Source organism: Triturus cristatus, chromosome 6 (genome assembly GCF_964204655.1).
Source record: "Triturus cristatus chromosome 6, aTriCri1.1, whole genome shotgun sequence".
Classification (NCBI taxonomy): domain Eukaryota; kingdom Metazoa; phylum Chordata; class Amphibia; order Caudata; family Salamandridae; genus Triturus; species Triturus cristatus.
This window is the reverse complement of record NC_140589.1, coordinates 1,332,440,496-1,332,467,713: the sequence shown is the minus strand read 5'-3', so window position 1 is coordinate 1,332,467,713 and position 27,218 is coordinate 1,332,440,496. Positions and strand designations below refer to the sequence as shown.

The 27,218-nt window shown below is 44.5% G+C and overlaps 1 protein-coding gene across 1 annotated transcript in view; it reads left to right on the top strand.

Moving 5' to 3' along the window:
* Nucleotides 1-27,218, top strand: part of LOC146821397 (kinesin-like protein KIF28) — a 777,435-nt gene that overhangs the window by 114,702 nt on the left and 635,515 nt on the right. Inside the window, exon 8 of the mRNA XM_085609842.1 lies at nt 24,055-24,166. Coding sequence (XP_085465968.1) covers nt 24,055-24,166 — 112 coding nt within the window. The remainder of the gene's footprint in view (nt 1-24,054; nt 24,167-27,218) is intronic.

Below are 27,218 nucleotides of genomic sequence, written 5' to 3'. Positions count from 1 at the left end.
ATAAATTTCCTGATGTTGCTATGACACCGGTTCTGAAAGAATATGGTAAAAACAGAAGTTAATTATTTACTAAGTATTGGAGCTAATATTTTATAAAAAATATAAATATACAGTAAACAAACAGTTTTTGCAATGTGTGCATATAAGGGAATGCGTGGGGACAGGAACAGATAAACAACCCCCTAAAAAGTACATTTGAAATGCGTGGAGACAGGAGGAGCCAACTTACAGCAAATGGTGTTAATAAGGACGATCTAACTGTGGAGCGATAGCGATCAGGGAAATGAGGCTACAACCAGATCAGACTTCCTCAAGGATGAGAGACTCTTAGGGCCCACAGCCAGGCATCCTGCATGCATGCCCTGAGGGATGAGGGGGGGTAGAGGTGTGTTGTGGTGATTTCTGATAAACGTGTTTGTGAGGCCTCTGCAGCCAAAGAAATATTTAACATAATGGTAAATGCATGCATGCAGGGAAAGTGAAGAGCAGCGCCAAAATAAAAGTACAAAGCCTCGTATGCTTAAAACCTGCCATTGAAATGTGCAGAAAGAGTTAATAAAAATCAAATAATTTCCCATCATAAATAAAACTGGCCCAGGTGTATGGAGTCCGGAGTTCCTTGAAGCCACACAACTTGTTCTGGTGTTATCTTTAGTGGCGGCTCGCCTTATTCATAATACATTTCAGTTGATCCTCCATGCCCCGCAGGAGGACAATAGGTAAGGGTTGTTTTAATATTTTAATTCAAATACTGGAGCATTGAAGAAGCAGCGTGATACCTCAGCACAACCATACTCTTCCATATAAATAACACCATCTCACGCAGCTCTGCTACAGCAGACTGCTTAATGAAGATTAGAGAAGCGTTAACCCAATGCGAAGGCTCAGCACAGCTGTGCTGATAACGTCAAACATACTGCGTCTTCGCCACACTACTGCATCAGAATGAGCGCATTAAAATACAGAAGCTTAGCTCATTGCCTCTCCTCAGTTGCACTATAATGGCATAAATTTACAAAAGCAGTAACTCACATGCATTGGGTTCCTGTCAGCCACACAACTCGTTCTGGTGTTGTGGGCTGCTGATCAGCTTTTGCAGGGGAGGAGGGGAGGCGGGTAGGTCGGAGCCTGGCTCAGCGGCTGATCACCATGGCTGAAAGAGGCTTTTGCTCGGCCGCTAATGAAGAGGTGGGAGGAGTGTGAAATATGTAGCCTGTTTTTGGTGGCTAGAGGTGGAGCAGATGCAGCTTTGAACCTGCAAATAAAATTAAAGCACAGCACTTTGAAGCTGCAAATATAATTAAATGGCGGCGCTTATAAAATTGGCGCTGCGCTTATTTAAATTTGAGAAATATTAAAAATTGGAGGTGGGCGAGCAATGATGAAAAAAGCGCACGGCCTGGTATGTGCGTGACTGCAAGTGAAGCAGGCATGCTGAAGAAAGCGCGGTGCCCGGTAAGTGCGTGGCTGCGAGTGAAGCAGACACCATGTTAATAAATAAGTAGTCCCTAAACAAATACATATGGAACTATAGTGTAAGGAAACTGTAGTTGGCCGGTGCTCCTGGTCTAAAAGTGGAAGTGATGTACCAGGAGCACCAACCAATAATAAGCCAAGAAATAAAGGTGACACACAAATGAACCAACGGTAAGCGGCAGGCGGGATTACACTCAGTATGAGTGATTACAGCAGGTCTAGCAGACAGTGCATGCACGCTGATGCTCGACCTAATAAATAAATAAATGAATCTGTATTCTTCCACAAATGACAATCCGATTCCCTTGCTCACTGACACCCTTATCAGTGAGCCTGCCTCTATCCAACCACCAAGCAATAAGAATTATCTAGTATTCACCCTGGATGAGGTAGTTGTGGCACTGAAGACAAGCAAGGGTGGCAAAGCCCCAGGCCCGGACGGGATCCTGATTGACATGTTTAAGTCCAACATTGACCTTTGGGGCACTATTATTACCCTTCTCTTTAGAGCCTGTCAGGACAAAGGACCTGGCCTGAGTCCCTCATCGTACCCATATACAATAAGGGTGATCGTAATATCCCAGCACAATACAGGCCAATCAATATAGTGAATGTGGCCGCGTGCATTCTCCTCGACCGACTGCAGGACTGTCCAATAACATTCTCTCGGACCTGCAGTATGGTTTTAAATCTGGTTTGGGGACCATGGAACATGCGTGTAATCTGGACTTCCTCGTTAAGAAATACACGTGCATTTAGAAAGGTAATCTGTTTTTGGCCTTCGTTGATTTATCTTCTGCTTTTGATTTTGTGATACATGAGAAACTATGGTCCATCATGACTAGCCTCGGAGTTGACTGCACCATTATTAATTTTCTTAGAGATTTGTACGCTCTAGGTCGCGGTAGAGTCCGCTACGGCATTAATGGCGATTGCACTCAGCCATTTAGTATAAAAAGAGGGATACAACAAGGCTGTGTGCTCGCCTCCTTCTTGTTCAATCTCTATCTTAACAGCATAGGTGACATCTTGGCAAGTAAGTGTGCCAACTTACCACAAGTAGTTCATTGTTCAATTCCAGCATTTTTTTACACTGACTATGCTGTGCTAATGGCTCGTACTCCTCTTGGTTTACAGCGTCTAGTCAACGAGTTTGCCAATTTTATGCAGGACCACGGCCTAAAAATCAACATTGGCAAAACTTTTGCTATGAAAATTGGGCATTCGACCTCACAACCTCCTGACATTTTTATTGAGGGCACTAAGATTCAGTATACCACTACTTTTTCCTATTTGGGGATTGTATTTAGCCACTCTGGGAAGTGGTAACAGGCTATAAAATCAAGGCAACTTCAATTTGTTAAAACTACAAGGGCCCTGCTGCAATTTGCTAGATCTCATGGAATTAAACACCCGAGGGAATTGTTGACTATATACAAGGTCAAATGCAGACCCATAGTTCGAACCCACACATGGCATGTATGGGTCTGAACTTTGGGGCCATCTATGGGTTTGAACTATGGGGCCATGGGCAGATAGACAGCCTCCAACTGGAAGAAAATGCATTCTTACGTAACCTTCTTGCCATTCCGAAAAGTAGTGCAACTTATGTCTGCCATACAGAACTGGGAGTCCCGTATATTTCGCAGACCTGATTAAGAAACAGCTAGTACTACTATGGCATAAAATTTGGTCATCGGAACATACTACACTTAACCGAGCCATTATAACCGATTGCCTCGCTTAAATACGTGCATAACGTTCTGTCTGATATCGTTCACTCTGACTACTTTGAACGTCCCGATAGCTTGGTTTCTGTCCAAAGAAAAGTACTCAAAATTAAATGCTTTGCTCATTTAGAGAAAATGAGACTAGCATCTGAAATTTTAAAACCTTCTGTACTGAGGAATCAGACGATATTGACTAGCTTTAAGATGCAATTTTATTTAGCTAATGTGTTTAATGCTCACCATAGGTTTCTCCTGACTCTGTTTCGTCTGAACATCTTTCATCACTCAATCAGCTTCCCCACTATTAACAACTGGTCATCTGACATGGGGAAATGCACTTGTGACGATATCTCTTTGCAATCCACAATGCACACTGTTTTGTTCTGTAAACAATTATCCGGGCCAAGGAAGAAACATATTGTCCCTCTGTTGTCGCAGCTTGGCTTTGTTCAATGTCGCCCAGCTTTTTTGTACCTGCAAATGCTACCAAACATTCATACTTGTGCTGTGATGTCTTGATTTTTGCTGGCAGTTACTAATTGCAGGAAGCATTTGTAGTCTGAAACTTAAACTAAAGCTGATATCGACTGTGTATTCCACTGTAGCTATGTATCGCTGCTTTTATCTTTTTAATCTTTTCTATTTTTCTATTGATTTTTTATTGTTTTTGATACAAATGTTGCTCTGTAGCTTATATGGATTATTTGCAAATTCGAATAAAGCTTATTTTGATTGATTGATTGAATCTGTAAGTCTCCCTGTGGTTACCACAGATGTCTTGGCTCCCCGGATAAAGTCCCAATAACAAGTTTTATCACTTCATGTACCACTCTCGAGATTGTGCTAGGATGTGACCAGTAATCATTCAAACCAAGCTTAGATAGCTAGGTTTTAATATGTAGTAACCATGGAATTGTGCTGATTGAATGTCCAATGAATAGCTCCTTAACACAGTCCCTAAGCCAACTCTTCGATTGACCAAAGTCTAACCCATTATTGGATGGGCCTTAGTACAGCAATATCTGATATTGGTCTAAAATTTAGATAAAAACTTGGGGTACTGATGGGATATTTCAGAAGAGATTTAAGGAAAGTATTTTCCACTTTTCAACAGAGTCCAAAATATCCCAAAGTGTAGCCCTTGGGATGGGATCAAGGTCCACAAAAGCCACAGACAAAGATCCCCTTTCTATACTACACTGTTTTCCACATGATGGCAGTGAACCGCAATATCTAGTCAATTGTGCCTATATTGGGCCTAGATCCTGCCTGGAAGTGGGATAACACTGGCCCCAAGGATATCCAATCCCACTGTCTTGTTAGAATCTGATTACTTTAGACTTTTTGGGGCATAGGTATCAAAAAAGCGTTTTGCGAATTTCAAATAGCGATTTTTAAGGAGTCACTATTTGAGAATCGCAAAACGTAATGTAAATAAATATTCACAAAAATTTAGCGATTCGGTAATAATCGCAATCGCTATTACCGATTACCAAAATTGCGATTTCTTAATTGCGAATTCGCTATTAAGAAATCGCAATTTTGCGAATCTGCTATTCTGGAGCAGAATGATGACATCACAACCAGGAAGTGTGACTGCCCATGCTGTTCCTGATTGCCTGAGGCTGTGTCAGAGGCTGGGAGTAGGAGCACACCACTTTGAACTGCAACACCATACAAAACTCAATGGGCACACAGGAGAAGGAAAAGGAGGCGGATGGAAGGAAGAGAAAACAGAAATTTTGTGAGAAGGAACAGGAGGTCCTCATTGAGGAGATGGTTAAGAGCCATGAAGTGCTTTTTGGCAAGATGTCCCTGCTCATCCCAGAGTCTGAAAAGCGCAAAGTCTGGCTGGACATACCGGCTAAGGTGAATGCCATAGGTGTGACACAGTGCTCCATTGGTGACCTACGCAAGCTCTGGTATGACATGCGCTCAAGGTCTAAGGACAAGGTTGCCACCAGGCTTGCAGAGGCGGAGAAAACTGGTGGGGGTCTATCCACAGAGCCTGCATCCACACCCCTTGAGGAACTGGTGGATTCCACCCTACAGCCTGAAAGCATCAGCGGGGTCGCAGATATGGACAGCTCCGCCACACCCAACACCAGACAAGGTAAGATGCATGCTAAATCAGCCCTGACACATTACCCACTTAAGAACATACTCAGGAAAGCCCCAAATTCAAAGTTAGGATGCAACTCCATTTCACATTTTCCTGCCCACCCAACAATGCATCATGGGAGATGTAGTCACACACATTTCACAGTTGAGCAATGACACACACCATTGATTCTGCAGTTGACATAAAATAGTAAAACCAAAAATGTAACACAGCACGTAGGTACCCAAAATTCAACCAAGTTTATTCAGTGAACAATGGAAAGCAGGACACACAATAAGTAGTGCTTTTGTATTTACAGGTGAACTTGCAGCACAGTGTCACAACACATAACCTGAGGAGGCACAGCAGTCACAGGACCAGGCAGGGGAGAGGACACAGATCAGAAAACACAGCCAACACCTGTGCCAAAAAAAGCCGTCACACTGTGCCTCCGCTCCCGGAGTTGGAGGGAGAACCCGAAGGCATACAGGATGAGGCACATCCAGAGCAAGAAGAGCAGGCATGGCAGGAACATGAGCAGCCCCCTATGCACCGTAGGGACGACAGTTGCAGGATACTCAGGCCCAGGGCACAAACCAGCACAGTGGTAGGAGATGATCCTGCCGTATTCTCAGGCCTGGAAGGCACAATGGTGAAGTTCCATCGTCTGCAAGCTAAAAGCATGCAATCAATAAACAGGCAGCTGGTCTCTGTCACCCATAATCTCACAGACATGAAGGAGAGCATTAGAGAACTCAATCACACCATTGTGGAGGGCAATACGGCCTGTGCAGACAGCATTATTGAAATGACTGGAGCAATCAAAGACCTCTGTGCTCCAATGCAAAGGGACCATGCATCCAGACGGAGGGAAAAACAACGTCTGAACACCCGTCTGGATGGATACAGTAAGGCGGTCAACCATTTGTGTAATGCCACATCAGTACTGTCAAGACACTCAGTGGCGATGCAGATAGAAATGGCACACTGCAGCCAGGATGCTGTAATAGGTTTGGTGCAGGTCACAAATGCAGTTGACCAGCTACAGACTGCAAATATAGGTAGCACAGGTCTCCTGTGGGCAGGGGACAGTGAGGAGGTCTCCAGCCGCAGCAGCATCACCCCACCAATGACAGAACCCAGACGGCGTAGTGTGAGGCAGGGAACTCCATCAGATGCCTCATCAAGGTCTGGTCAGTCAGCACACTGAGCGTGCATCTGCAGGACGTGAACGGAAGAAATAGACAGAGTTGCCACAGCTGGATGCTAATGGGTGAAGTAACCCATGGCATATGTACATTTGTCATTCCATTACTCATGTCCTGTGTACATGACATGTGCAACAGCAAGTGCCACACATAACTTGTGTTTGTAGGCTGTATGAATGCAATTTACCTGACGCTAAGGTACATTAAAACACAGTCAATCTCAAATCATTATTGGCTATGTGTCATCATTACTCACCTAAAAATAGTTGTGTGTTATTTCTGCACGTCTGTGTCGGCCATCAGCTGCCCCTACACCACCTGCTGGTCTGCGACGTGGACCTGGTAACATCCTCATCTGATTCTGTATCTGTGAGTTCCACTGGTATGCCTTTTCTTGTCGCAATGTTGTGCAGCATGGCACAAGTAGCCACAATCTTGCAGCAGGTCTCTGGCCCATATTGTAGTGCTCCTCCGCTCTTGTGCAAGCAGCGGAACCTGCTCTTCAGTATACCAAATGTCCGCTCGATTACACAGCGTGTTGATTTGTGTGCGCGATTGTATCTTCGCTCACTCGGATTAGCCGGATTGAGGTACGGTGTAAGGATGAATGCACGCACAGCATAAGCACGGTCACCTACAGGTTGAAAGGCATATGGTTAATCACTGTCCTATCACTGCAGCTCTAAAGTATATATCAGAGTGTCTGACATGCATTTACCTAGCAGGTATCCCTCGCCAAATTCGCCCCCAGTGAGATGTGTGTATATTCCACTGTGTCTAAAAATGAAGGAATCGTGTGTACTGCCAGGATATTTTGCAACTATATCAGTTATGATCTGTTTGGCGTTGCAAATAACCTTTATGTTTAGTGAATGGAATGATTTCCGGTTCCTGAATACGTACTCATTGTCTGAAGGGGGTGAGAGGGCTACATGTGTTCCATCCATGCAACCAATGACATTGGGAAACTGGGCAATATGGTAGAAGTCCAGTTTGGTCTGCTGCAATGACTGTTGTGTGTTGGGGAATATGATGTGATGATGTATCCTCCGGACCATGGACCATTGGACCATTGCATCCAAGAATGCATGGAAGAAGCGTGACAGGCAACTCTGGGACACCCCTCCTGCTGTAGCTATCACTCCATGAAAGCTCCATGATGCCAGTAAGTGCAGTGAACAGATGACCTGCACATGTGGTGGAATTGTTTGGGTCCTGCGGGTTGGGTGTTCAAGTATAGGTTTTTGCTCAGCAGTCAAGTCTAGTATGGTAGCTGAGTCCAGCCCATACTTCTCATGTATCACTTCCTCTGTATGCTGGAACAGGGTGATGCGCACTCTGAAGACCCGTTCCTGTCTCCTCCTTCTCTGTGCTGCTGCTTGAATCCGCATCTTCCTGGCTATAACATGCAGCGCTGCCATTGTGGAAGTTCCTGAGGCATTCTAGGCCTGTTTAAATAGGTTGCACCTGGTTACCACCTGGCTTGAGTTGGTGGTAATTTCCAGGTGCAAAATTGCAAATCCTGCCTATTTGCAATTTGCGATTTTTTGACACATTGGTTAGCGAACTCACAATTTGCAACATTCTATTTAGCAAATTCGCAGATTGCGGTACGGTAATTGCCAATTGACTGTGAAAAACGGTAGCCTAGCAAAATTGATATTCACTATTTTTGGGAATCTCTATTTTGCGATGCGAATCACTGACATACATTGGAGAAGGCAATTTTGCTATCGCAAACACTGTTTTTTTGCGATTCCCAGCGTTTGAGACCTCAAGATTGCTTGATACATATGGCCCTTTGTATATTGTCTCGCAGACATATTGGTCTGTAGTTTCCCAGGGTCATTCTGTCACCTTTTTTAATATTGGAGTGATTTCTGCACCTTTCTAAGAGCTCAGAACAGCTGTCAAAGTATTTATAAAAGGACCCCATGTTTGCGGCTCAGAACAAACCTGATCAGATGGCATCCTATCTAAGGGGCTTTTTATGAGTTTGACTCGTGGGGGCGCGGCGGTGGCGGTCCTCCAACCACCCTATTATGGCCAGTGCGGGCAGGCCACCCTGGAACTTCCACAACCGCTAGGGATCAGAGATTTCTGGCCGTGTTAGGTCGGTTTTAAGGCCACAATACGATTAGTGGGGCATATGGGTCCCTGCCAAGCTTATTATGAGTTTCCACTTTTCATGGGGGTCTGAATATACCCCAATCAACTTTGAATCTAATTCTAGTAATATTCCAGCCTACGAGAAGTAGAGAGATTTCAGGATGTTTGGATTTATGGTTAATATTTGGAGGGGTATTTGGTGGCAACGAGGGGTAGCTAGTCAGACCTATATTATTTGGGTAACTCATATTATCACAAAACAAGACAGGTGCTCTCAAGGTTTGTCACAGCTGAATATCCCATCCAACTAGAGTAGACTCATAAGTATTTGTATCAGGTGGAAAAGGGGATAAGATTTGCAGTCAATTAATCTCTGCCAGATTACTCTCCTGGGCGATAGATGGATTTACCTCCGACTTTGGTCCAGATCTACATTTGTTCTTGGTAGTTACACCACTCCCACCTCTTTCCTTCACCCAGATTGGACATGGGCCAAAGGTCTCAACTCAAAACAAATTTCTGAGCCTTTGTGGGTCGTGGAGCGCTGAGCTAATGAAATGAGGCCTTTAACCAGGTCTGGAGAAATTGAGTTCAATTCAATAGAGTCCCAAGGGCCAACAGGCGCTATATGTTATTTGACATGCAACATATCTGAATAAACAATTGAATAGCACTGTCTGGTATGTCTGATCCACTGCAAGATCTTGTTTTTAAATGAATAAGTGCTTTTGCTGGAACCAGGCAATAGCTTTAGCACTTTCATCATAAAAACTGAGTGGCCAGATCTAAGGGAAAAAGTCCTCTTCATTCTCCTTGTGGATGTTTATCGAAGACCCTAGTGGCGGGACCCATAAGTGATGTTATTTGGTCTTCACAAAGTAAGATAAGAAGAGGGGGGCAAACTATTCTCCAGTGTGTGAGCATCTGCTGAAGATGGAGCTCTTATCTGGGGACATTGGTCCATGCTTGCGTGTTGATTATGATTACGGTAAATGTTTGCAGGAGTTGCTCGATGGAAAGAGGCAGATACCTGAGGCACAGCTACTAGTCTCTTCATGCTCCCTTGATCCTGGTGGGTCGACAATTTTTCAGCACAATTTGGTGACTGCAAGGGAGATTTAATAGATACTGTTAGATTATTGAGAGATTTTACCACAGAAAATAATACCTGTTTCAAGTTTACTACCCTATCCTTTAAAGCAGAGGTTAAGCTAATGACTTCCATGAAAGTCGAAGGTTCCTGGGTAGTGAAAGCAGGTATGGGAGCAGTGTGCGGGTGTGGGTCTGTCAGGGGAGCCCCCTGCAGAGGGGCATACCTATTAGACCATTCAATTTCAGCATGAATTTATGAATCCTCCTTAGTCCCCACAGGAGAAGTGGGAGGCATAATAGATGCAATGTAAGTGACTGCGCCATGTTAACAAGAGGTACTGTTGTATTTAGTTTTTTCTGGGCCCCCTGTTACATTTTAACTAAATCTGGGACCTTACTTTCTTTCCCCCCTTTCACTGCTTTCTCCTAATTCATATCTTTACTTTGTAGGATAGTTTCCACCTCTTCAACTAGGGTATCAATCTCATTTACTACACAATTTGCAGCAACATACTTAGACTGCTTTGAAAGTTTTAGCTGAGCAGCCGCACCCACTGGACTAGTTTATGCCTTCCGTTTCCCCGTTTGCACATCACCTTATAGGAATGCAATAAGTATCAATTACAGTATCTTTGGATGCAGGAGAACACCAAGACTGTAGGGCTCAAAGCCAAGAGCCAATGTGAGTGGTCCTGCCATGGCTTTTCCCAGCACTAATGGGCACAGGACGAGCCCACCCTTGGACCCGGTGCAAACAGCGCTGCGGTAAGTGAAGGCTGTAGATATGTGCCTGATGGCGCTTACAGGTGATCAGAGCCCCCCCCCCCGCCTCCTGGCTGGTGTGGATGTCTGGGACGTGGAGTCCCCAGCCCTCTGAATGTTTCCCGCACCACAATAATTGAAGGCTATAGATTTGTGCCCAATGGCATTTGCAGCTGATCAGAGTCCTGCTCCACGTCCTGTCAGCTGTGGATGTCTGGGACGAGGAGTCCACGGTCCTCTGGGGTCTTAATATAAGTGTGATTATGTTGATGATAATCTTTTCTCATTTTAACCGACTTGACTATTACGATTTTTTTTTAAAGTCGAATAAAGATTATGAACTGGACTGAACTAAACTTACCAAGTGCAAAGTCGGGCAAAGTACAAAAAAAATACTGTTCGAGTGATACAACTCAAGACAAGGAAAGGATGTTTTTGTTATTTTTGTTAAAGAAATTAAGGTAGAGACAAGTTCAGTTGATTACAAAGTTATAAATAAAGGAACCTAAGGAAGGCTGATTTCCTAACCTCAGTTTTGCAAGAGGTGAATTAACCTGAGAGCATCTGATAACCAAGCTACATGCGAAAGTATATTTTGTGTGAACAGCTCACAGAATTGTAGTGCATGTAATATTTACTTTTATCTGCTATTGGCGATAGGATCATTCTGTGTATTGTACATTTTTTCTTGACAGAGCATGATAAGACAAGAGTGAGTTAGAAGGAGGGGCAACCCGCATAGGGGCAGTAAGTGCTATATAAATTCTGCAATACAATGAAATATAAGTTAAGGCACTGTAAACCAACAACGGTTGTTGTGGAGTTAAGATTAACTGTTTCTAGCTAATTGAAATATTTATGTGAATGCCACTGCAAAGAGCACAGTAAGGTGTTAAAATATGTGAGGCTATAAAACACGTACAAAGTCTTGTACAGTATGGTTTATTGAGGGATTATGCTGGCTTCTGCTCCCCCCTCAGTACAAACACTACTCTTATAGATGAGTTGGTCATGGCCAAATGTATGGTCTACCAAGAACCTTGACGGAGCATCTTCTATTCACAACTATTGACACAAGTATACTCGGCATCCTGCTACGTTGCCTGAATGAATACAATGGTAAATGTTAGGTGTGCCCTTAAATTGCTTGCCTTCTTTCTTGCCGACTGCACTAAGCTAAAAAGGGTCCTTTCATTACCTCCACCACTAAAGGACTTAGCAGAGGGCCTCTAGGTTCTGGTCTTATTCCTGATCTTTAAGGTCTGTGGGGTGACAATTAAACAAATCCTCGTCAATTACGAGACTGGTGACCACATAAACAACAACAGTACTTAGATGCACTTTAACATGGAGGAAAGTGCTGGTATTTGTGGTTCTGTGAATGTAAGCTCTCTACCTTTAAGATGCGCCTCTTCCTATGTGTCAAATTCTCAACCCTGGAGTAACCTTTGGCAAAGGCTTGTCCTTTTTGCCACCAGTCAACCTGGTCAGAGGCGTAGCTGCAGGGGGTGTTTAGGGTATTACAACTCCCTGATAAATGCTTTCTGTAGTAAATAGTTGGGTGCAAGTTCTGTAAGCCATATAAGGTGAGGTGTTTGTCTGATTTCACTTGTGATTTTTAGAAACACATGCAGACAAAAACACACAGACACACAAACACTCTTTTCTGTTTTAAAGGTCTTAAAATATAGTTATTTTTCAAAATATTCTGTTTTGAAGAACCCGTCACAATCCACACTCCTCTCCCTTTTTGGTTCTTCTTAACCCCCCCTCCTGCCCTGCTTCTCAAATAATTATTTTAACCAGTGTGATTGTTGGGAAACTTGAAGCCCCTCCAATCTTATTGACTAAGGTATGCCCCTGACAGTGGTACTCTTGCCAGGGATGCTCCCCCACCTAATGCCCCAAATGAGAGCGCTATTTCTACCAGTCATCATGAACACTGAACAAACACACCAGATACAAGAAATATTATCAGTGGCTGCTAACCGTACATTGGATCAGCTTTAGGGCTTTGTCTTTGATCCATAAAGCCCTTTCTAATTTTTGAACGGGTCCCTATATTTAGAAGGCTACTGCCTTTCAAATTCCCTGCTAATGCAGCTCTGTGTATACCCTGATAGTGTTACATTCAGAAGAACACTGAAGAACCACATGTTCTGCAGTTAATTTGGCCTTTAGATTTTTGACTGTGCTCAAACATTCGTGTTTGCTTCTCAGTGAGCCCCTTCCTTTTATCTATTTGACTTTCTCGGTGCTCTGGAAGCCTCCATCCATGGCAATAATCATATAGTTACAAACAGAAATCAAAGTAAAAAGTAAATAAATATAGTTGAGAAGACAGTTATTCATATTTTTCTAATAACCCATTAGTGCAATCTCCCATTTCTAGTTATGAGTGGGCTTGCTGAACTGTGTGTAATATCCAAGCTAAAAGGGAATACAGAGCACCTAATTCAACGTATTCTAAGAATATCAAAATCACTGTCATCAATTAGGGGCAGCTGTTCTGACTTGTTCCTTGTTACCTCTGCCATCCCCTCTGTTACCCCTGATCTCTGTGGTCTCATAGTTTGCATTAGAAAACAAGTCTTAAACCCAACTGTTTATGTTCCTTATCCTTCCCATAGGCTTCAGGCAGCAAATGGTATTCGTTTACAGGCGGGATAAGGAGGAGAAACAGGGTCAACATGCACTCAGGGGATCAAAATGTGTGATGTCTCTTCCACTGCTGAGGTACTTTTTATGAATTGACAACCATGCCCAGAGTTGTCCGTAGCCTCCACACATTCATTTCAAATCATCCATCCTTAGGGTAGTGCCTATGTCAACTGGAAGCCTGAGGACAAATTCTCTAAGAAAGATTCTATCACGTTTACAAAATGGCTGTGTGAATCCTTTATGAGCCTATCTTTAATATTCAACACAGGGAGGGATAAAGACTTCAAATAGATTTTCAAATACAATTAAAAGATAACAATATGGTTGCCTAGTGTTCCCCAGATTTTATGAATTGTGAACAAGCTTTTTATCTGAACAAAATCAACATGTTTGTTAGACTTCCTTTAAGAGAAACCTTGTTAATAGAATATCAGGTCCTGATTTGGAAATTGATATATCCCATAACATAAAATTATATAATTTGGTGTTAATATTTGGAGGGCTGGCCATCATCTTTAGCTCTCACTCCCCAAAACTTTCATTTGTAGACAGCAAGTTTCTCCGTTATATGCCCCAGCAGAGAAAGCAGTAGGTTTTGTTGGTTAACTTGCTGTATTAGTGTAATATCAATTAATGCCTCATCTGATTCTTTGAAAGAGATTTTCATCTCCATATCAATGATTCTGCTGAAATACATTGCAAAATGCTAATAACTATTTTAGAAGGTTTTTGCCCAGTGCAAAAATGTCTTAATTACTCATTGTCAGGTCATGCGTGGATCTTATCTTTGCCATAGAGGAAAGTGATGAGTATGTGGCTACTGAACCCACAGCACGGTTGGACCACAGCCTTGTTAGATTTGATATAAAGAGTATTAAAAAGAGCCCCCTAGAGTTATAAGTTTTACTGATATTAATCCAAAAATATATTCAAAGGGAAGACCACATATACAAATTGCTTTGGATAACATTAGAGCTTTACCATGTATTGTCTTTTGTGTAGAAAGACCCTAGTTTGGTATTAAAAACCTCTATTAAACTTAACAATACATTATCTGCATATACACCCACCACATAGAAAACGGGAGGGACCCACCACAAATGTAATGCTTGGATTAATCAACAAATGAAAATCATAGAAGCTCGCGAACATGTCAGGCAAGGGGGGCAAAGTTTTTTCACCTGAATACTACAGAATGGTTAAAAATCAGTTGTGTGTGTTTCTATTGCTCTTTGAATGGATGGGAAAACAACTGATTTATATATGGTTGTTCTTCATTTAGACAAAAAAAATATTAGAATGGAATGCTGCTCAAGAAGGTTCCAGTGGCTGATTCTTTTATGAGCAGTCCGCTTATCAGCTTTTGTTGTTTTAACGTGACATTGTTAGTGTGGCTGGTAAGGCCAGATGTTGATGGTGTGCGTAATGTGCCACAGGATGTAAACTGCACCTCACCGATGAGGCCCAAGTAGGCTGAAACCGAACTGGGGTTGGTCATGTGCCTATTCTGAGGAGAAATGGCCTGGCAGGTTGAGCTGAGCAGTTCCTGTTGGAGCAGGACCAAGTGATTTGCATATGGTTGCTTCTTGTCTGTGTCCAAAAAGGAATGGAATTCAGCTCTGAGCGATTGCCAATGATGAAGACTATTGTAACCATTCTACAAATCACAGCTTTTTTGTTTAAGGAATTATCTGACAAAGTATAAATTAAGCCTTATGACATCCACCAACGCCTTCTAAAGATTGGTACTCAGTCTCCCAATTCAGCTCACGAGCTATTTACAGCAGTCAGAGAATTCACTAACCCATGACGGCATAAGTCTCCCAATTCAGCTCACGAGCTATTTACAGCAGATGTATGACATTACAACGCGTGTTATTACAACACGTGCAGTAACATCGCATGCGTTACAATGCATACGATGTTACAACGCTATGCCATTACAACGCAAGTCTTTACATCGACTTGCGCTAGATGGCGTGCTAACATTAGAAAAGTGTAATTTACTATTCCAACTCCAGTCCACTTAACAGTAGGGAAGGTGTTGAGATAGTAAACTACACTATTTGTAATGTTAGCACGCCATCTAGCGCAAGTCGATGTAAAGACTTGCGTTGTAATGGCATTGCGTTGTAACATCGCATGTGTTGTAACGCATGCGATGTAAAGGCTGCGCGTGGTAAAAACAGCGTTGTAATGGCTGTTCCCCATTTACAGCTGTCAGAGAATTCACTAACCCATGACGGCCTAAGTCTCCCAATTCAGCTAACGAGCTATTTACAGAAGTCAGAGAATTCACTAACCCATGACGGCCTTATTCTGAGACTCAGCCCTCACAACGGTTATGAAACACCTTTAGGATTTTCTTTGAAGTGAAACTAGCATTGATTTATAAAGTGATTCAGGCAACAGATATCCTGAAACTTGCACCTTAAATAGCCACAAGAGCCTTAGCTATTAAGGTTGACATCCCTGTTTTACCTCAGTTAAGATTTTTTTCCATTATTCATCCTGTGTTCCCTGCCTTGAACTGGCCCCGCTGCCTGAGATTTACCTTCCGATCACCGGCGCTGCCCGAGCTTCCCCTTTCTGCCGCTGCCCGGAGCTGAATCGCTGCTGTACGCGAGCGTCGTGGTGAGGCCTACCGCCCACGTGCTCGCAAAGGGATCCTGCGGCCTACCTGCGCCCCCGCGCTGTGTCTGACATGTTGCGGGCTCGCCCTGCCTGTGGCCGCGGACTGCCTCGCAGCCTCGGCCGCTGCGGTCTGCCGCGCGCTCCTTGCGCTTCAGGAGGCCGGCGGGTGGGCCCGGGTGGTGGACTGCGGCAGCGGACCTGCTGCTGGTGCTCTTGTTTTGACGCGGAAACAGCCGCTGTGTGGCTGCTGCGGCCTGGAGTTGTCTAGTGTTCCTGTGCCATGCTGAGTGCGCCTGGGCCTGAGGCACTTGAGCCCTCCAGCTGCTGCGACCACGGGGGCGATAGTGTGCCTGGCACCGAGACCTGTGAGTACTGCCTGTGATCCTACCTCCCGGGTGACTCAGCTTTCCTTCCTGCACCTAGCCTCCTCTCTCTTTGCCTGCTTTGGCAGCTGCGGGTGACTGCCTGAGGTGTGGACTTTGCCCGACACGGTCTATCGTGACAGGGACGCTGCGCTGTGGAAGGCACGAGAGTTGGGTGCTCTACGCTATGAGGGCTCTTCCATCTCCCTATTCCCGGATTTCACCCTTAAAGTCCAGGAAGCCAGGCGGCAATTCCTCCCATTGAAGCGCAAATTGCGAGATCAGCAAATCGAGTATGCCATTCTGTATCCTGCGCGCCTTAAGGTTCTTTTTGATGGTAAACCCTGAATTTATGCTGACCCACAGTCGCTTCAGAGGGCACTTCGTGACTGAGAGAGGGCTGGCGGGCAGGCGAAAGCTCCGGCTACCTCGCCTACATTGCAGGAGGCACCTGGTGCTCTTGATCACAATGACTGAACTCCTGTTGTCCTCCTCTAAATGTTCCCATGCTTTGTTTATCTCCTGGTTATTGCTCTGCTCAGTCGAGCTGTTTTCTTCTGCCTTTTCTTCACATATTTCAGGTTGTCCATTGTTTCTCATCTTCACAGTTGTATGATACTGGCACTAAGGTTCTATCCTACTAGCGCTGCTGCCCTCTGCTTCTGCAGTTGCCCCTGTTTGACTGTGTCCTGGTTTTCAATCGCTTTGCTTGTGGGGTTTATGTCAGCTTCTGTTGAGCACGCCATAAGTCTGTCCTCTGTGTGGGGAGTCGCCAACCTGCACTCTGCTATTAGGAAGGCAGGGAACTTCCCTATTCCTTATGGTCGGTGGTATGGCGGGGAGTTTGGTATAGTTTGTGTCGCTGGGTAACATCTGCCCCACTGCGTTACCCGCCGGTAGTTCTCTTGGGTTACTTTTTCTTTGTGTTTGTTCAGGTTGGATTGTATTGTGGTCTTGTTGTTTCTCAGGGTTCTTGGGGGGATGGTCTGCCACTGCACAATTGGGTAGTGCAGGGCGTGGGTGGGGGGTGGCTGGTTTTAGGGTTTTACTTTTTTTTTTCTTTCTTCCTTTTTTCTCTCCCTTTTGTATAGATCACGTGTACGAATGACGTCCCCATGGTCGACATAGCGACTGGTGTGGTGAGAGTGGGGATTCCTATTGCTAGTGTAGGTTGTCAATATGGGTGACCCTCGGGCTAGGCCCAAATCACCTTCCAGTGTGACACTACTGTCATGGAATGTTCGCGGTTAAATTATCAACGTAAGGTGAGGAAGATTATTGCTTATTTGAAGCGTAGGGAGGTGGATGTGGCTCTGCTCCAGGAGACGCACCTACCCACGGGTGCCGCGCTCCTTTCTGGCCGTAGACTGGCGGGGGTCTCTTATGCTGCTTGTTTCACTTCCCATGCTAGGGGGGTTTTGACTTGGCTGAACCCTAAGGCTGGTTTTCAGTTAGTACCCTTACATACTGACCCCGCGGGCAGATTTGTTATCTCTTGCTGTCACAGCCCGTGCTGGGACTTCCTAGTGGTTAACTCCTATGGCCATAATTGGGTTCTACCGGTCCCTCTTTGAATTGCTTAAAGACCATTGTGCTCTACCGATACTCTGGGGTGGGGACTTTAACTGTGTAATGGATACGACTCTAGATCGCTCTAAGGGCCCTAGTTGCCCTCTCTCGGCCAAGGCTGTGCAGGATGTTGCCCTACAGCTCCAATTGGCGGATGTCTGGCGCTCTCAATCTACTACTAGCGGCGAATACACTCATTACTCCACACAGTATGACATTCACACGCGAATAGACTACTGGTTTATCTCGCAATCCTTATTGCCCTGGGTGCTGGGTTGCTCTGTCCTAGTGCGCTCCTTCTCTGATCATTCCCCAATTATGGTTGCTGTGGCGGTGCCTCCTCGTGCCCTCCCCCGTTCTTGTGGCATTTCCCGCCCATTTCATTGCTGGACTCTGTTTTCCACTCCGAGCTGCGCAAGGCGATTTCTGGTTACTTCGATACCAACGTGGGATCTGTTGACTCCTTCACCACAGTGTGGGAGGCTTTCAAAGTCTTCATTAGAGGGATAGCTATTAGCAAGCATGCCGGGGTACTCCGTGCCATTCGCGATCGGCTTACTCTGCTGGAGGCTCGGCTCTATGATTTAGAGTCCCGTCTGCCGCACTCTGATGACCCTGAGCTGCGCGACTCACTTAAGGCCACTCTGGCCGAATTTCATGAAGCGGCAGACAGCGAGGTCAAGCATATGGGCAAATACGCTTCCGCCTGGGCTTATGGCGAGCCCGATTGACCTGGCTCTGTTCTGGCAGCCTTGGCCGGCCGGCGGGTTGCGGCGTGCGCGGTTGTTGAGGTGGAGGGTGACGACGGGTCGACCCTGATGCTACCTGCTGACATTAATGCGCAGTTTTGAGCTTATTACCAGGAGCTGTACAGCTCCAAACTCGCTCCAAGTGATGATGACATTACTAGCTACTTGGAATACATAGAGCTGCCCTGGCTACAAAACTGGCCCAGAGAGTTCTTGATCCGACCTCTCGAAGCGGCAGAGCTTCGTCTTGCTCTGGGCTCGATGCGCGAGGGCAGCGCCCCTGGCCTTGATGGCCTCACGGTATCCTTCTATAAAGCCTTCAGTGAGCTTCTCATTCCACATCTAATTACCCTATTTCACGAGATGGCCGCGAGTGGCAATATGCCTCCATCTATGCGTGAGGCGTTAATTATCACTTTCCTAAAGCCTAATAAAGACACGAGTAGATGCTCCTCCTATCGTCCGCTCTCTTTGATTAACGTGGACACCAAGCTATACGTGAAGGTCCTTGCTTATCGTTTATCACCGCTCCTTCCGCAGCTAAATGGCCCTGAACAGGCTGGGTTCCTTCCGAGTCGCATGCTCTCGCAAAATCTCCGTACGGTCTTTGGAGCAATGCAGCATGTTCGTCCGGAAGTTAAAGCTGCCGGGCTCTTCCTTGACAACGAGATGGCTTTCGATTCCATCGAATGGAAGTTTATTTATGCGGTGTTAGCGACGCATTGGGGTCGGCGAAGAATTCCTACAAATGGTGTCGGTATTATACAATTCCCCAGTGGCTCGTGTCCGCACAGGTGATGTGGTTTCGGCCCCCTTTTCGATCCGGCGGGGCACGCGGCAGGGCTGCCCGCTTTCCCCATTGCTGTATGCGGTGGCTGTTGAGCCACTGTTGCGGGCACTGTGGGAATACCACAGCCACAGAGGGCTTTGATTTCCTCAATATAACCTTATTGTCTCGGCTTATGCGGACAACACGCTTTTATCTATCAGGGACCCTGAGACACATCTGCCCCCGTGATTCGGGAGGTGCTGCGCTTTGGGGGTCTCTCGGGCCTCAAGATCAACTGGGATAAATCCATGCTGTTCCCATTGACGCCTTCCACAGTGCAGTTCCCACTAGACCGCCCCGTTCCAATGGACCAACGACCCGGTGCGATACCTCGGCATCCAGGTTCACCCAGATGTAGACGTGGTACTTAGGGCTAATTATGGTACACTAATAGAGAAGATAGGGAGTGATGTTGATAGGTGGATACGCCTCCCATTGTCCTTGGCTGGTAGAGTTTCTTTAATGAAGATGGTGGTGCTGCCCCGCCTACTCTTCTTGATTCTCAATATACCCATAGTAGTCCCTAAACACTTGTTTCGCGACCTGCGGTCCCTGTTGCTCAAACTGGCATGGGCAGGAAAATCTCCACGAGTGGCCTTTGACACGCTTATGCTCCCATATGCCTCCGGTGGATTTAACGTCCCAAACTTTGAACTGTATTACAGAGCTGCACAGGCCTCTCACGCCCATAGCTGAGTACATGGCCCTCCAGATCTACCCCATCTTCATATTGAAAAAATCATCGCTGCCCCCTTTCCGCTGCCTCGTCTCCTAACGTGCGTCCCCACTAGATGCTACGGTATACTGGACTCGATTGACTCTGTTGTACATGCATGGAATGCATTCCTGACGCTCCACGAGCGGGGCGCAATTATATTCGCCATGTATGCGGATTGAGTGGTGCCAATGGTTTGTGCTTAGTTCAGATAGGGATACCCTGGATTCCCTTCACAAACTATATATATATATTGTATGGGTGATCTTTTCCGTGGTGGCCGGTTGGGCACCTGGGCAGAGATTGCGGGTGAGGACGGTGCGCACTAAGCCCTAACCAGGCTTCACTTCTTTCACACTCGACATGCTTTACGGGCAGTGCTTGGGGACGACCTGCAGGAGCCCTTGGCCATTTCCCCCTTTGACAGCTCTGTTGAGCACCCAGTCCCTGGCACAAGAAGAGAAGGCTTCCTCCATTAGTAAGGTTAGGATGGCTTTGCAATCTGATATCGGTACTCCCATCAAGGATGATATTTGGAATTATTGTTGCGAAGTTACCCGCAAGATATCCCTCAATGGTCGTCATCACATTGCTCACTTCAAATTTTTAAACAGAGTTTATTATTCCCCTGCACATCTCTTCGGGTATGGTCTGAGGGATATTTCTTCCACGAAGCGTGGCAGTGCCCGCTAGTGTACCAATATTGGGAACTAATTTTTCAGAAGCTAAATGATATTCTAGATTTATCCCTTGTGCCAGATCCCCTCTTAGCGCTTCTTGGTTACACTAAACCCCTTAAGAAAGCTGCGCGCAAATTGGTGGCTATGGGTCTACTACTTGCCAAGCTGCGACTAGCGATGAAATGGATGAGAGGTCCGTTGCCTACCCTAGTGGAGTGGGAGAGTGATATGGTCTTCTGTAACACCCAGTCTGATGTGTATAACGAATTGCTCCCCCCTGCAACCGCCCGAAGAGTTTCTGGGGTATGTTTGAGAAATATCGGGCTGCTCAACAGTCTTCGCCTGAGTCTCCTGGGGACTGAGTGGGGACTGTGTGTGGATGTATGATGTTACAACGCATGCTTTTACAACGCATGCTGTTACAACAAATTTTTTACAACGCAAATGCTGTGACAACGCAAGTCTTTACAACGCAAGTCTTTACATCGACTTGCAATAGATGGCGTGCTAACATTAAAAAAGGGTAATTTACTATTCTAACTCCAGTCCACGTTGCAGTAGGGAAGGTGTTTGGATAGTAAACTACACTATTTTTAATGTTAGCACGCCATCTAGTGCAAGTCGATGTAAAGACTTGCGTTGTAATGGCATGCGTTGTCACAGCATTTGCGTTGTACCAGTTTTGTTGTAATGGCAGTGCGTTGTAAAAGTTGCGTTGTAATGGTTGTTCACCCTGTGGGATGTATGATGTTACAACGCATGCTTTTACAACGCATGCTGTTACAACAAATTTTTTACAACGCAAATGCTGTGACAACGCAAGTCTTTACAACGCAAGTCTTTACATCGACTTGCAGTAGATGGCGTGCTAACATTAAAAAAGGGTAATTTACTATTCTAAATCCAGTCCACGTTGCAGTAGGGAAGGTGTTTGGATAGTAAACTACACTATTTTTAATGTTAGCACGCCATCTAGTGCAAGTCGATGTAAAGACTTGCGTTGTAATGGCATTCGTTGTCACAGCATTTGCGTTGTACCAGTTTCGTTGTAATGGCAGTGCGTTGTAAAAGTTGCGTTGTAATGGTTGTTCACCCTGTGTGTACCGTTTGCTTTTTTTTTTTTTAACAGTCAGGACTGCATCTGCCATCCTTCAGGCTCTCTCTAGATACCTGCCTTCATCCCACTCACAGCTATTTGTAATCACCTGGCCCCGCCTGCATGTCTCACTATTGATGAATTGTACATGCGACTGATATATTGTATGCTCCCTCTCTGCCATTCTCCTCAGTGTCGCCATGCTTCGTATTGTCACTCTTGTAGTGATATTTGCCTTTGATTTCAGTGATCCATATAATTGTATAAATGTTTGATTCTGTATTTTTTTTTCTCGTTTAATTGTATGATTGATTTCTTTTCTTTGTCTGTTTAAAAAGCAATAAAAATAAAAAATAAATAAAAAAGTTACGATTTTGTATCTTTTCTACACCAGATTAATCCAAGATCATCTGGGCATCTTTTTCTAGTCCCATTGAGCATGACAGTAATCTTTCTTATGTTGTACAATCTTCTCCCAATAATTGGAAGAGAGGAATTGTCAAGCCCCTGTTTAGTAAGATAATTTCTGACACTTCCATTCCTTCAAAAGTATAGATTTATTGTCTTACTTCACACACAAAAACTGTAGAAAACATTTTCGACAGATGGATTTCCAACTTTCAGAATGGCTACTTAGATTAGCCCCAACTGGTTTTAGTTTCGCTCTTGAAACAAAGGGAGCTTTTGCCCATGGTTGAATGAATATAATGTGAACCACTGAAGTTGAAACAGTTACCAAGGCTGTCATTCTGTTAGCTCTTTCTGCAGCCCTTCAATGCGCTAGACTCATGATTCTAATCAAAAGTGAGCCATCTCTTTTTTTTTAAAGGACCGGACCAACCTTAAGCTACTTCTTCTTCATTTCTTTTCTACAGTACACAAGGCAACCTGGGCAATGTCATCTAGTTGTTGAAAAACCTGATCAGAGTGTTTGTTCATTAAGCCATCTCATACACTGAAGATAGCAAATGCTTTTTAAATCTCTGTAAAATAGAATACCGGATGTCATCTAATATAGGACATCAACCCGGGGGTTCTTTCGGTTTTTGGGACTTCGAGGGACTCTGACAATGTATGAAACCCACAGGTGAGGTGAGGGCATTTAGAGCACACGGTCATGGGAGGCCTCACCACTGGCTTTCTGACAGAAGACCGCCCACCATATTTAGAAATTCTTACTGTGTCAGTCCTATGAGGGTCCTGATTTCTATTTCAGTGGCAAAAGAAAATGGTCTGATCACTGAGGGAGATGCTCAACATTGTGCATTCTGATAATTGTAGTCTTGATCTTTAGCATTGAAATAAGTTGGACCACCAGATTTTTGCTGCTTTGTAAAAAGGTAAAAAAGAAAACCCAAAATACGGGCAATGGAGTCCTTAGTGAGTCACCTGGCAATCTCACTCTACAGTGATATCACTAAGGCAGAACTTTCACATACCGATTCTCGCTTCCTTTAAAAATCAGAAACATTTTGGTTGCCACCATGTGTGGATATAAGAGCCTTTTGATACTGCACTTAACTGTTTTTCCTGGCCAGTGAGTCATGATTGTGATCATCAGGTGTATATTTGGTTAAATTCCAATTTAATGGCCAATACAAGTATTTTGGTTTGGTCATGAGTATTTTATTATTTCATTTTCAGAAGAATATATGTGTAAAAATATTCCTATTTTCCTTGAGTGTAGGTTATAGCTCCTACTTGTGATAGCCAACATGTATTTTGATCCAGGCTCTTCAGCCTGCGAGTTTTCTCAAAAACAATTCGTTCTTTGCTGGTTGTAATTTGAGAAGGGTTGCAGGTAAAGGCACTTTCTATCTGTAGAGTAGTAGGATGGAGAACCTTAAGCGCTGCCTGAAAACCACGTGGTTCTCGGAGTTTGTATGAGTGTGTACCCTGGCATCCACCCTTAAACCGCCCGGTTTTCAGACGGCAGTTGTGAGACTCCATGTAACTGACCTGATGGACGTAAAGTGACATTATCTCCACCCGTATTTTGGATATTCATTTTGTAATCCTTGGGGGGGGGGGTCACAAAATGGCTCAGGCCCATGGTGCCTTCTGTGGCTCAATGGGGACGTACATGATGACTTTGTCCCACCTACCACTGCAGACTGACTCATGTGTGGCACATAATAGCTCATCCATGAAATGTGATGTTCTTTGAGTTAAAAATTGTAGTTGATGTTATTATTTGGATTAATAGGTCTTCAGGTGAATCTTTCATTCGAACAAAAATGCTCCCTAAACCCTCTGTTACTCCTTGTTCTTTCTTCTGCAGTGCTCTGGCCGAGGCAGCAATGGGAAAGAAAGTACTCCATATTCCATACAGGGACTCTGTCCTAACAAAGCTCTTACAGTCCGCTCTGGGTGGAAACAGCAGGACTATTATGGTAAATAAAAAAAAAATTGATTTTAAGTCTGGTACCGCGTGCTTGACTTGCGGAAAGACCTATTGAAACATATGTACATATTTAGGTCCTTAAAAGATACACATTACATACACCGAATTATCAGAACGCTGGATATGGTTAACCTAAATGTTACTTACATTTTTTGTTTTTTCACAATATACTGGCAGCATCGCATAAATCATGAAAGGTCTATGTAAACTGCAAACATTAACTGAACGTTTCCCCTGTAGTTAACATTATTACTCAATATCCAACGTTTCTATCGCCTTTTCTGTATGTGTTACTTAAACGTGACTCGCAGCAGCACTAGGGACCGTGGAGCACATCGAATAATACATTTAACAAATGTGTAGCTGGCCTACTTTTACATTTATTTTAGGAATGTGATAGATATTGGTGATTTTCCCTATTTTTAGTCAGGTGCAAAGAAGGGGTTCCGCCCCCTGCTTCCAGTTTGGAAGTTGATGCCATTCAGAATCTATTGGCTTGGCAAGTGCCAACATGGCTAAATTTCAAAAAGCATGTTTTCAAATATTAGGGGCATTTTTAACGGCAATATTTCAGGTCTGCAGTTAGAATGGTAAATACACCTCCTGGGCTGTTTTGCATAGAATTAACAAGTACGTTACTGATTCGCCTCACTTCTGGAGGGTGGCAAAACCTTCGGAGTGCCTAATGGGACAATTTGAAGATCACTGATTATAAGAGACAGGGGAAATGTGTAGAGTTAAAAGTAGAGACTGGCTCAGGAAGACAGAATGAAAATAGTGCAAGAGACATAGGCACTGTTTAGAAGCGGGCTGGTAGATGATGCCGTAAGCTACCCATTAAAGGGTCTGGGGGAATGATCGCACCAGGCTACCCTGTGCACAGGGAGGAAGGCAAAGCAGGCTGCTGTCCCATGAATGCTGGCCCTACACTTCTTGACTACGCCCCTAAACAGAATTAACCTATTTCAGGTTGCCTGCCTGCCGGCAGGCAGCACTGCCCATATCACAACCCTGAGATAGTCCTTGTGTGGCATCTTAAGATGCTACTCCTGTTGCTAGGTGCTTAAGAATGTTTTTATCTGCATGTACGGTTATGATGTAATCACCTGCAGGGCAGTTGGAGCCTGGCTTTCATCCCTGCAGGACCTTCTCATGTGGATGGGATCTTTTCCTTGGAATGAACCTTCTCACTTACTTTAAACCTTCCTGAGTAGTCCTCATCTTTACATTTGGCGACAGAGGATGGCTACACCCTAATGGATTGGCTTCAAAATAATGGAAAGATCTCAACACTAATTCAATTCCTAAAGCTACTTTAACAAGAACTGCTCTTGATTTATCTACATCACAGGTACTGTTTAATTTTTTTTTTTGCTTCACCCTGGATTGTGATGTACTCCAACAAGTAACTCTACACCTTTATGTACTACTGATGTCATTTGCTAATTTGGATGCCCATATATCTTTGGCTGTTCGATGTTTTACCTTCTATTTCACCTTCATGCAACGGGCACACGAGTGAAGGATTGTGCTGCTGTCATCTCTTTGGAAACCGTATCTGACTGGGGAGTCCGTACTGTGCTCGCATTCATCTAGCATACACACTATTCACACTATATTTTTTTTACATTGGAATACTGTTTATTTTTGAGTCTCGTTTGGAGGATGGTGACTCTTGCTCATGGTCTTTAAGCAATGACGTACTGCTCTACTTGTACTCGTACTCGCCGCCGTTTTGCGGCTTCGCGATTGAGTGCAGCATTTCAGGTAGAGAGGCGTCATTTGATTTTACCGGCGGTCACTCACCTGATGATCGTGTTTACGATCGAACATTAACAGCGCTCTCCTTCTCCTGCCTCACGAAACCAGCTTCAGAGCCCCCACATATGCCTCTTCGTGGAATCATACGCCAGCGTTTGGACAGGCCGACGCGTCACGCTTTTGACGTACTTCCTCCAAAGGACAGCCATTATTAACGTTGCTTAGCAATGCATCAATACAGAGCATTCATCCCGCTCTCAACGCGTTACCGAACACTAACTCGCCTCGCATTAAACAATTTACACCCATTTAAAAAAGGTTATTTTGGCAAAAGACACAGCGCATCCTGCATCAACGATCAAGGATTCAAAAGGGAAATTTAGTGTATCTCTTCAGTGATACACACACTTGAAAAGACAAAGGTAAATCCAAGGTGTGTCATAACAGTGACACACACACTTTCTTCAAAAGATAATTCTACAACAGTGACACACACACTATTGTGTGTCACAACTTACACAACATTGAACTTTCATTGCCGTTTCTCAACTTGAATGTAAAACTTATATAATTTAGAAGTCTGTGCTTGAGTTTGTTTTACAGCTCCTTCAAGTGCTAATAACGTTAATCAATTATTGAATAGATTAGGAAAATTTAGAATATAAACTAAATCTGTCATATTTTTTTTAACTAATTTGTTTTCAACAAAATGCAAAATGTCACTGCACCTCCGTTCTTTTTGTCATCACCGGGAGATCCCCCTATAAAGTGGCAAAAATGGCGAAAAGTCTTCGAGAGGTATGCAAGAGTGTGCGGTTCCTCTTTAAGTGCAGAGAGGAAAACTGCTTTACTCTTGCATTGTTTAGGATCAGAAGGTCAGGAAGTTTTCGATCACCTTCCTGAACTTGATGATCGTGACCTTAATGAATACGAAATTTGCATTGGAAGGAGGACTCAATTGGAAGTAGGCCTGGGCAAAAATTTCGTTCCGTTCGCGGAAATTGCGATAATTTGACATTTTTGCGTTCCGCGGAGAGCGCGAAAATGTCAAAAATTCCGGTTTCCGCAGCTTGGCGATAATTTGTTTCTTGCTCGCGCTGTAAAATGATACATTCTTGCGCGCGCGCGATCGCCTTACCTGAATCCCTGCGTTCGCCGACAAGTTTTCTTGATCCGGTCGCGTTCTCCATGAGATGTTGTATTGTTTTTAGCCATTTGCGCTGTCTCGCGACAGTTCGCGCCCGCAGTGACGTCATGCGTCGCGCGATCACGTCTTTCTT